Source organism: Pagrus pagrus (genome assembly GCF_965226575.1).
Source record: "Pagrus pagrus genome assembly, chromosome: 10".
Taxonomy (NCBI): Eukaryota; Metazoa; Chordata; class Actinopteri; order Spariformes; family Sparidae; genus Pagrus; species Pagrus pagrus.
Genome location: NC_140194.1, coordinates 4120501 through 4132060, shown reverse-complemented (window position 1 = coordinate 4132060; position 11560 = coordinate 4120501). Strand labels below are relative to the sequence as shown.

At 41.1% G+C, this 11560-nt stretch overlaps 1 protein-coding gene across 4 annotated transcripts; it reads left to right on the top strand.

Annotated features, from left to right (window-relative positions):
* Positions 1 to 211: 211 nt before the first annotated feature.
* Positions 212 to 11109, top strand: nap1l4a (nucleosome assembly protein 1-like 4a). 4 transcript variants are annotated; one of them, XM_084365320.1, is made up of 15 exons: positions 212 to 358; positions 1361 to 1398; positions 2014 to 2086; positions 2813 to 2957; positions 3472 to 3558; positions 3958 to 4092; positions 4174 to 4245; positions 4348 to 4487; positions 4731 to 4876; positions 7199 to 7218; positions 7342 to 7461; positions 7649 to 7684; positions 7890 to 7943; positions 8891 to 8925; positions 9290 to 11109. In XM_084365320.1, the coding sequence occupies exons 1-14, from the start codon at positions 222 to 224 to the stop codon at positions 8894 to 8896; spliced, it is 1209 nt and encodes a 402-aa protein (XP_084221446.1). In that variant the 5' UTR covers positions 212 to 221; the 3' UTR covers positions 8897 to 8925; positions 9290 to 11109. The 4 variants fall into 4 exon arrangements, with proteins under 4 accessions (XP_084221446.1, XP_084221445.1, XP_084221448.1 ...); XM_084365319.1 differs by lacking the exon at positions 8891 to 8925; XM_084365322.1 differs by lacking the exons at positions 212 to 358; positions 8891 to 8925 and adding an exon at positions 441 to 477.
* Positions 11110 to 11560: the final 451 nt, after the last annotated feature.

Below are 11560 nucleotides of genomic sequence, written 5' to 3'. Positions count from 1 at the left end.
TTTATGTTTTGTATTTTCTCTGTCTGATGTTTTACAGGATTCCCACACAGATTTTGACACAGGAAGTAGATGTTGCCGCGTGTCTGACGGTGAACACTGAGCGCTACATGCTTGGTTCGTCTGTTTTTCTGTGTTTTAAGGGGGGCAGGGGTGATTGAGTGAGACTATTTGTGTCCCCTGCACTTCACGTTTTAGCAACGCGGCACTTGAATGCACCACCAATGCCCTCCTCCACCCGGCTCGTCCAATCAGAGCCCACGATGCTGGAGCGCGTGTGTGCGGTCGGTCGCGCGTGGGGGGAGGTTGAAGCGAAGACGCGTGAGCGACGCGACCAGCTTGAATTCCGCTCAGCTAAGAGGTAAGAAAGCTACAACAGCTGGCGGCCACAGACGTTTCCGTTAACAAAAAACACGGGAGCGTTTGCTGCCATGTTGGCTCGTTAGCCGCTAACGTTACGAGTGACCCGACGGATCGCCGGTGAACTGTTTTCAACACACTTTGCTGTCACTCCTGCGGCTTTTATTAGCGCGCGAGCTAACGGTACCTAGCTTGTGTTAGCTTGTCAACGCGGCTAGCAGTGGGCTAGTAGCATAGCTGGCACATTTAACGGCTAGTTTTATCTACATATTTGAAAGGCGTGTCGTTGTTGCTTCAGCGAGTCGGTAGTATACTTTGTTAGACTTGGCTTGTACGGATCGAGGAGGAAAGGTTAATGTGAGGTGTTAACCTTCGCGCTTGCTGTTAGCTGGAGCATTGTTCCTAGCACGTTGCCTCGGAGTTTCTCGCTAACTAGCTAGCCCGGTTTAGCTGCTGTCAGATCTTTGGCACCGCCCATACTAGGTGGTTTATTAGTATGTGGTTGTTTGTTAACCGATGTAAGCGTGTAGTGTCGTTTGATATTGCTCCATCGGTGTCCCACTGTGACTGTCAGCGGCAGCCATAGTCCTCTTACTTATTGAAAACGGAGAGGAGCTAACTTTGGTTGCCATAGCCTCGCTAACCCAGCTGCCGTTAGCATGTCAATGCGTCATCGGCCTGCGCTTGCTCAACACCAGTGCTGCTGTTTATCAGTCAAAGTTAGCTCAGCTGGTCTGTCTGCTGCTCTAGTTTCTCTCTCTGACGCTTGTTTTAGTTTGTACCTTTTGGGAAAACCAATCGGTTTGGGATGTAAGAACTGAACACAGATGATTATGTGGCAATGTCATAATGAAAAACGTCCTGAAAGAAGAAGGATTATTAAATGAATCCTTTTAACAATAGACGGTGTCAACAACCATTCAGCCTGTTACTTGTTCTGTCAGTAGTGACTCAATCACTGTGAGTGTTTTTCAAGTAAAATAATTGTTCTGTGTCCCATCAGAGGAAGGAGCTGCCACTCAGTAATGGACGCCAATAAAGGTAAAGTCAAACATATTCTTAAACTGTTTTCTGTCAGGGTTTAACACGTATAGATGTAGAAAAAAGAAGAGTACTAACTTAAAAAATGACATTATAACCTCAGAAATAGTTTGATCAACAACTCTTAACAAGTATAAACAAAACAGAACTTGTCAGGTTTCGTGGTTTTTATTTAATAACGCTGTTATAGTATTGGATTGTGTCATATTGTTATTGTTAAGCGTGTGGTGAGCCACAATTTAAACAGTTTGAATGAAAAGTGTGGCACAACTAGGGCTGCACAATTAATCGCAAAATCATCGAAATCGCATGAACTGCAATCGTGATATAAAGATAAAATGTGTCACAAAACAGTGTTTTTAATGACATTTTATAGCGCTGCAGAGACGCTCTGCCCTGCAAAGCTTGTTCTCCAGATGTAATAAAACATTTGTTTGGCAAAAGACCAGAAGAAATGCCTCATCATCAAAATTGTGATGTAAAAGTTAATCATGAATAAGAATAATAATAATGTTTGACCATATCGTGCAGCCCTAGGCACAACCCTTGTAAGTAATTTGTGTAATGATGATGTAAGATGCATACCTGCATAAATATTATGTGTTGGTGCTGCAGGTAAAGGGGATCAAGGGATGCAGAATCCAGGTGGGCAGATGGACAGACCTGTCAGCTTCCACTTTTTGGAAAGGTCAGTGGAGATTGTGCTGCGTTTGTGTTGTGAGATAGAAGGTACAAATACGATTACAATTGCCAGTTGTGTATTGATATAATAGTCGTCTCTTTCTTGCCAAAAGATGAAAATGACAGTAACTTCTACATGACTCAAACATGGTGCTGTATTATTCAGGGTGGCAAGTGTACCTCTTGATCTGATTATTACAACTCCACTGGGCTCTTCTGCATCATGTTATAGCTGGTGGAGCTGATAGGAAGTTAGAAATATTAACAATAAACACACTTAAAACAGACATACAATGAAACCATGTTACTATGAAGCCTACTCACCCATGGTAGAAGCACACGAATCAAGGAAAAATAAATAAGTCAACAATATCAAGCAGGCATGACACTCAGAAACACACCCATTGGGATATGAAGCTGGGTGGAGGACAGACTAAACAACGTTGCACACATGATGTAACAGCGACGTGCCCAGTGGAATCAAGGTGGTAGTATAAATAGCATTACCATCTGGTATGCCTAAAACTGTACATTACACACATGTAAAATACAACCAGTTTGATCATAATGATGATTATTGTTATTATAAGCGTTTTTACTTTCTACATCCTAGGTTGAGGACTTGTTTATTAACAATTACAGATTATGTTTTACTTCTAAAACATCAATCACAATATTATATTTACTTTCATTCGAACTTCACATCAATTCTCATGTGTCTCCTATCTCACAGCATGCTTCCCAAAGTAGTGAAGAGGCGAGTGCACGCTTTGAAAAGGCTACAGGTGCAGTGTGCCAACATAGAGGCCAAATTCTACGAGGAGGTCCACGAGCTAGAGAGGAAGTATGCTGCCCTCTACCAGCCGCTGTTTGAGAAGGTACATTTAGTAATGTTCTTGTTTTATGTTTATGCTAACGGAGCAAAGACAAGGTGTCTTATTTGTTAAGAGGAGCACTTGTGTTGCTTCCTGCACTAATGGATGGTGAAGTGTGTCCTCTCTGGTCCGATCTGAGGCCAGTGAGGATGCCTCCTTGGTGCTAAATTGAAAACTGCAACAACGAGTAGTCAACTGCTCTTTTGTCAGTCAAGGCTATTTCCAGCGCGAGTGACAAGAACTCAACCATTCTTAGTCGCACGGAAGACTGACAGCTGTAATCCTGCTGCACCTGTTTCTACTGTGTGTGTGTGTGTGTGTGTGTGTGTGTGTGTGTGTGTGTGTGTGTGTGTGTGTGTGTGTGTGTGTGTGTGTCCCTCTCAAATGGTATTGATTTCAGTTTGCTGGCTGAAAATAATTCATCCTGATTGAATAAATGCTCGTTCATGTACAGATATTTCACGCTAATATTTCCAGATCCGTCTCTAAAATGATTAACTGTGCGTGTTCATCACAGAGACGAGACATTGTCACAGGAACAGTGGAACCCACAGATGAAGAGTGCGAGTGGCACAGCGACAGAGAGGAAGAGGAGGAGCTAGCTGTAAGTACTCATTTGATTTGTTTGTCTAATGATCACCTCTTCTTGTACTTCTTGAGTTTTGTTTTTTTGTTTTACGGTGAAGGAAAAGACCTGCCAAATTACTTCATTAAGATTTAAACCTTTTTATATTTAGCAACAAGCTTTTCTCTCTATGGTGGATGAAGATATGAATGCAAGGGAAAGAGGGAAATGTGATTTAAATGAGAATCACCAAGACTAACAAACTGTGATGACTGTGTGACTGATGGGTCTCGTTGTCTTGTGTTTGCTTTTACGCACAAGATATGCGTCTTGTAAAGGATCTTGATGTCACCAAGACTTGAAAGCTTCAAACTAGATTGTTGAAGCTGTTTTGTTTAAAACAGATTTTTGATGAGTTCTCTGTTGCGCTGCCTGCAGGAGGAGGTAAAGGAAAAAGCTGCTATTGAGGATGCAAAGAAAGAGGAAGCCACACCAGAGGAAGACCCAAAAGGCATCCCTGAGTTCTGGCTCACCATATTCAAGAGTGTGGACATGCTCAGTGACATGCTACAGGTACGGTTAAATGCTCAATGCTGTCATACACATTTTGAGCCGTGTCATGTGTCTCTAATCTAACTGTTTGTGTACCACCAGGAACATGATGAGCCCATCCTAAAGCACCTGAAAGATATTCAAGTGAAGTTTTCTGAGCCTGGGCAGCCGATGGTCAGTAATCCTCATATTGTAATAATGAAGTAAGTTTAAAAACCTAATGGCACTAAAATGCTGAGTGAAATGATCCATCTCTTTTGGTCTTTGTCCCCACAGAGTTTCACATTAGAGTTCCACTTTGAGCCCAATGGTTACTTCAACAATGCAGTTCTCACTAAAGTCTACAAGATGAAGTCAGAGCCTGATGCCTCAGACCCGTTCTCATTCGAGGGACCAGAGATCATTGATTGTGAAGGGTAAGAACCGAAGCATGTGTTTTTTACACTGTGGCTTTGACACATGTCGAGGTTTATGTAAAAAAAAATAGAGACTGTGTGGTTTGTAAAAACATTTCTGCTCACTCTTTCTATATTAATCTCTTGACTTTACATCCCACATACCAGCCTCCTCTTGGCACTTCTTCCAACTTTTACCTTTTTTTTGCGTCCTTGCTTTTTGCCGCCTCTCACTTTTTTCTTTTGCACTCCTCCTCTCTCTAGCTGTCAGATAGACTGGCACAAGGGGAAGGATGTGACGGTGAAAACCATTAAGAAGAAGCAGAAGCATAAAGGCCGTGGCACTGTCCGCACTGTTACCAAACAGGTCCCCAACGACTCTTTCTTCAACTTCTTTAACCCCGTCAAAGGTGAGAACACACACAACATGTGCTGGATTCTCTGGAGGTCTAAATGTTACATTCAAAGCACTTACTCCTACCTCCTTTAACAACTTATGTTTGCATCTCACATCGTAGTAAATATTCAGACTCATAGCTACACAAACCTCTTGAGCAAACACTGAATCGCTGACAGCTGTGAGAGGCAGAGCCACTCACAAATACACCTGCTCGAAGGTTAATCTGCAGGCAGGGAGGCAACACGCAAGCCATGTGGTCTCACCATGATCACTGCATTAAGATGAGTTCAGCAGCAGGTGGCGCCAGACTCTTAAACTGTGTTGGGTTGCACTGTCACTGCTGTGTGTACTAGTCTGATGTTGAGCTGTGCTCACTGGGCCGTTGAACTTTTACATCAACTCTGGTTTAACCATTATTTTCCTGCTTGGAGAGTTTAGGAGTTTGTTGTGGGGTCAGTTAATGTTTGGCACAAGGATGACTGATCTAAAGCTTTAGGCAAAGTTGTGAGACCGCTGACAAAACAACAGTTTATTCACCCAAAACAACAATCTGTAAGTGTTAAGTTTATACAGTATATAGCACATATTTTAAGAGTAAACACCTCAAAGAGCTTCAAAAGAATAAATGGATTAAAATGTGACTCATCACAGATGCAGTGCTCTTCAACAATAACAGTAAGAGTGTGTCTGTGTCTTAAATCTTTCTTAAGCTTGGTGCCTTTTAGGATGATGCTGTCTGATGAAACATTTGGGGCATTAGGTAACCTCACAGACACAATTACACCCATCAAAGCTGAGGGTGAGGTCTGTCTAGAAGTCTGCAGTCTTTCATCGATGGTTGTCTTTGAGTCAGATATCTTAAAATGAGCCATTCTCTCTCAAAGGATCAGTCAGTAAGTTGTTTTAATGACCGCTGTGTTTCCTGTGCAGTCAACTCACCCTTCAGACATGCCTGGACTCATTCTGACTTTGAGAAGTTGACCTGATCACTCATTGGCTGAGCAAATGTCTGTCTCACTGGTTCAGTCACAGCCTCAGTTCATGACTGGTGAATATAAATAGCTCTTTGTCAGGTGTGTTCAGGTGTGCAGTTCTGGGGATGGGATGTCTATCAGTGATTAAGCCATAAGCCATCCTTTCACTAATCATGTGAACACATACACACAGACACAAAAAGTTATTTTGCCTTGACTGGTGAGCAGTCAGTGGATGTGTGAACTGAAGATTGAAGTTTTCATTAAGTAGATGACGCAGCTAATGCTGTTTTTGATGTGACACCACAACATTTCTTAAGAAATTAGATCTTGACATGTTTCTCGCAACAACGGCAACAAAACCAGATAAACACAACGTATCTTATCTGCATCTGCTGTCAGAGGAAGAGCATTTCTTGTAATCGGTCGCTTCTCTGCTTCCAGGATATGTGTGCAAGTATTATAAGAATGTTTTTGGTCAATAACATTGATCCGATCGTTGCACAAACTCATTTGAATCCTGCACTTTTAAGAAGATTAAGACCAAAATGAGCTTACTGCGGATGTATTGGTATTTGTGTGTGCAGTATGTCAGAAAATAACGAACACGAGATGTCCGTGAGAAAACACCAGATATATATCGAGAGGTATTTAAGAAATGGTGTCATTCCTTTCTTTGTCTCCCATGAAGCACTGATACATTTTAACTCTTAGATGATCAGCTCAGAACAAACTGATCATGATTTTGTTTATGTTTAAGTGTCTCCTCTTCATGTCTGACTCATGCTAGTTTACATTTACTTTCCTTAAATGTGTAGTCAGTTGTTGCTCATAATTCATTGTGTCCTTTGATGGGAAGAAATAGTTAAAAAAATCATACAAAACTAGTGTTTTATTTTAAAATTCGATGTTGTAATACAGTAAAGACTGCTGTGTAAAGGTAATGCCCACTAAGCAGGTCGTTCAGATGAAGATTTGAACCTTGTATGCCGTGCAACAGCAGTTTCCTCCACTGCAACATTGTTGGAAGAGGAGGAAGGATGGGATGATGTCACCTTTAGTCAGCGGAGCGCAGCTGTTTGCTAAGGACCTGTCACTATCTGGCTGACGAGCTCTACCGCTGTGATGTCACTAATAATGAGCATCCTTGTTGCCATAAATGGACTTTCAGATGTTGGTTAAATTACGGGGTGGTGTCCGCCTGTGACAGTCGGTTCAGCTGGTAATTTTAAAATGAATATTTTGTTTAAAATCCCGTTTTCCACTTTACATCATCCCTTTTAATTGCCTACTGTGGTCATTGTGAAGCAGTGTTGTGGTGTTCATTGCTGAAGTTGTGTATGTTCTTTCCCTTACAGCTTCACCAGACGGAGAAATGGTGAGTACAATGTAGCTTATTCTTAATAAAAATCACCACCCGTTTTATTGCGTCTGCCTCTAACATCAATCTGTGAGACTTGTAGCCGTGTGAAAATGGTTTCTTTGTGTTCCTGTTTTATAGGACGAAGACTCTGAGTTCACTCTAGCCACAGACTTTGAGATAGGTCATTTCTTCCGTGAGAGAATAGTTCCCAGAGCAGTGCTGTATTTCACTGGAGAGGCCCTGGAAGATGACGAGAGTGTGAGTGTTTCTCCTCTAACACACACTAACGCTGTTATAGTTGGGCGCAGGGAAAAAGCCACAAGATGAGATGTTTGCTCACTGGAAAAAAAAAGGAGTAGGACATTTAAGCTAAACTTGTCATGACTGTTATACCACATTTGGGTGTGTTTTTTACTCTCGATTTTATATGTTTGTTTTTATGCAGTTTGAAGAGGAGGAGCTGGAAGAGGGAGATGAAGAGGTGAGTCAAGTCCTGAATTTGATCTGACGTCACACAGGACTTGGGTCCACAACTGCACCACCGTACACAACACTGCTAAACTGTGTGACAATAATAATAATTAAAGCCCAGTAAATACTTTACAATACTTTTATATTGTCATATCAGTCAGGCTTTGATAATATTTCTCTGAATATCTCATAATCATCTTGTCTTTGTGTGTCAGGAGCAAGATGAGGAGGGTGATGATGACGATGATGAGGGAGATTTTGACCCCAAGGTCAGTATGAATGTTTTTGTTTTTTAACTTTTTCCAATGTGAGTGCTTTTATTGGTGCAGTGAGCACCATCATGTAGCTCAGTGAACATCGTATTGATGCTAAAGCACTTCAGTGAGATAAACGCTCTTATTGTCTTGGTTAAGCTTTGAGTGCTGTGTTGCACCTCGAGTTTATTTCGCTCCAGCCTGGTAATGGACACGCTGAGAAGATGTCATTGCAAATGTTTTCTGACGATGTTTGAAACACGTTAACACACTGTTTTCATCTGATACGCTTCTTCTTGTCCAGTGCTGCTTGTAATTAACTGCAACATCATAAATGCTCCCACAGGGGATGAAAGTGATCCAGGAGGTTCTGTATCTCTCACTTATTCACTCACTCTCTGTGTTGATGGTGGTATTTTATGGACAGACATTAGATGTCATTTGGCTGCTACAGACGTAAAAGACGAACAGTTATTTGGTTCAAACAGTTTACTGAAAATTATAATGAAACTACAAATGTATTCTAGCTGTACTGCCAGTTTCGATGTTAAGAATCTGAGCATTTCTTCATGTATTCATGAAACATCTCCACCAGCTCAGACATTTCTTAGAGGTGTTCTCATTTTCTAGCCATTGGCTACAAATTATGACATAACAGCCGGTGATGGAGCCATTTATTATGTGGTTTGGCTGAGGCGATGCATTATGAGCTATTCCCAGTCTGATAGTAAGCATCACAATGCTGCTTTGTCTGTGAATGACTCCCTCTAGCAGCTTGTTGTGGTGAGTTTCCCCCTCATGGTACCTGTGCAGTTATTAATTTTGCTTCAGGAATTCAGTGCGCTCATTCTCACCAACCTCAGCAATGTTTCACTTGGCTCACGATGTCATTCCCCGAATGTGACGATTAAACTTGTGCGTGTTGTTGTCTCTCCCTTCCCTGGATCCCCCCTCCATTACAGGCATAATCAATCATTCTCACCCCATGCATTTCTAGGTAAGGGAGAAATAAGGATGGCGTCCCATATTCATTGTACACTTTGGTTTTATCATTGTGGCTGCCTCTCTCTTTCACTACATCCTCGATTCTCCAAGTAGTGCGAGATGTTTTAGGCTCCTCAACTCACATCTTGGGTAGACTCGGCTTCTTCCTTTCTCTTTCCATCTATCTGATTTTCCTCCTGTAGTCCCATCCCAGGTTTCTAACACTGTTCCCATTTGCTGTAACAAAAAAAAAAAAGTTACTTTCTTCTTCTAGCGTCTGCTCTCTTGGTAGCTTCTTCTTCTACTTGCTAGTTAGTAGCTTTTATTAGCTGTCGTCTCGTTTGCTAATCCGATCTCTCTCCGTCTGCTCCCCACAGAAAGAACAGCCCCAGCCTGCCGAATGCAAACAGCAGTAACCGTGGTGATCAGGGGAGGCGGAGACCTGCTCTCCGTCAAATCAGTTCTTAGCCAATCAGCAAGTCCTCCTACTCTTGCAGGCTCTGCCCTTTTACGAACTCTCATCTGAACGCAATAGAACGCAAACCAAACTGCGTTTTTACTATGTGCATGACTTCTTTTTCGTTTGTCTTGCGCCCATCTCACCCATTTATATATTTTTTATTCTTTATTTGGCTTCATTCGAACTCCAAGCGGGAAGTGACTCGACTAACTAAACACACCATGGCATCACATAGGGGACAGTCTTGTTTTGATTAAAGGTGGAGTAGGTCACTACTACTGCCAAGAACCTCAGAACATCATCATAAGGATATAAAAAAAAAAAAAAGATAGGAAAGAAATGGCTCCCAATGTTAGTTTTCATGGAAATTGATCAGTTACTCAGGGTTTTTTAATGCCAACAAGAGAAGTATAAGTTTACCAGGAAACTGCTGAACAAGTTTGACTTAATCTTTCACTGGGGTCGCTGCAGTGTTTTTTTCTTTTTGTTTATGGTGTTTTTTTTTTAAGAGACAAAACAATGTATCATTTTGAATTTAATTTACTTTTTTAAATGTTCATTGTCATGTCATTGGACTATTTATTCTGGTGTCATGCAGCTGTATGGAGGAGGAGGGGGGGTGCATTTTAGGAACTCTTTAAGGCCCAGCGACAGTAACAAGCTAATTTTTTTTTTTCTCTTATTTGGGCTTAGCAGGTCAGCAAACACAAATACTGCCAAGTCATGTCGTTTTATCGTCAAAATGAGTCTCAAACATTGTGTCCTGCATCAGTGCTGCTCACCTCTGCCCAGCTGTATTGGGCTTAACAAGCATTTAAACGGAGCACTTGAGTGGACACCTAACACTAATTGAAATCATGTGACAAGCAAGAGGTCATACGTCAAAAACGGTCAGATATTTCTCTTCCCCTGTTCGCCCCACCACCCCTGAAACGCTCTCAATACTCACTAAAGGATAATAAGAACAGATCAAAAAATCAAGACATTATGAAAGTAGACATTTTCGTCCACGTCGGTTGGATTTCCCCCAGCCCGAACATCACAACCCATTCTGGCTAATATTTCCCCTAAAAGGTGACGCATTGAAGCAGACAAAGTGGCAAACCTGCAACCTGTCGTGGTTGTTTTATAAGATATCACTCGTGGTATGTATTTAGCTCTTAACTAAAGTCATTTAAAGTCATTGATGGGAGAACAGCGGGCGGGTGTTTGGATCAAATGTAAATTCTGTTGCCAACGAGCCAAAAAAAAAAACGAAAGACGAAACACACGTTCTCTTTTTATTAAATTGTTTGCCAATTGTCATTAACACAGTGTAATCTAATTCTGCGTTTAAAGTTGTTTAAGAATATATAAATATTTCTGTTATTGTCTAATGATTCAGTAGAATGTCTGTGGAAAAACAAATATAAGAGGTTGCCAATGTATTTTATATACTGCACTTGGATTTTGGCCCGGTCGGTTGGACACGTTTGCCTGGTGACTGGTCTACGACAGCAGTCACAGCGAAAGATAATACCCACCCCTTCTCTCTTTTTAAAAAGAACGATTGTAGATCTTATTAGACGGATCTCTCCGAGCCACGGTTGACATCTTCAAATCTACCACATTGGACCGTGTGCTAGCAATGGCCTTAACTGGTTCTTATTCACAATTTGTTACTTGCGCAATATTTCTTTTCAATTTGTACAGAGTTAGTTAAAATATTCTATTAAAGTTGTGCGACATGGAAATGTGTTTTTTGTGTGTCTTTTTGGATTTACCAGCAAGAGTGAAGATTTAAAATGAACATTAAGTTTGTGTAGATGTATTTCTGAACAATATATTTTGATATTTTAAACTCCTGAGATGAATCTTGTGACCTGGTGGAGGTTTGGAGACGCTGGTGTTCAGATTTTATCCGTGATTTGAATCCCTAGTGAAGTGGTGAAGGGTTATGAGAGTAAAAAGTAAGATGTTTATGTTCTTTACACACGTGGATGACAACAGACATTTTGACTTGTAACAGTAGGAAAATAGCAGAGGTCACTAATAACATTAACAATAAGGGATCTTGATGATTAATCATTCATCACCGTCGAGAATATAACCGTTTTAAAATGTAACCGACAGAGATGGGCAGAAATACATGACATCAAAATGAAATACAAAATGCTGGTGTGAGAAAATGCATTTAAATATAATATAT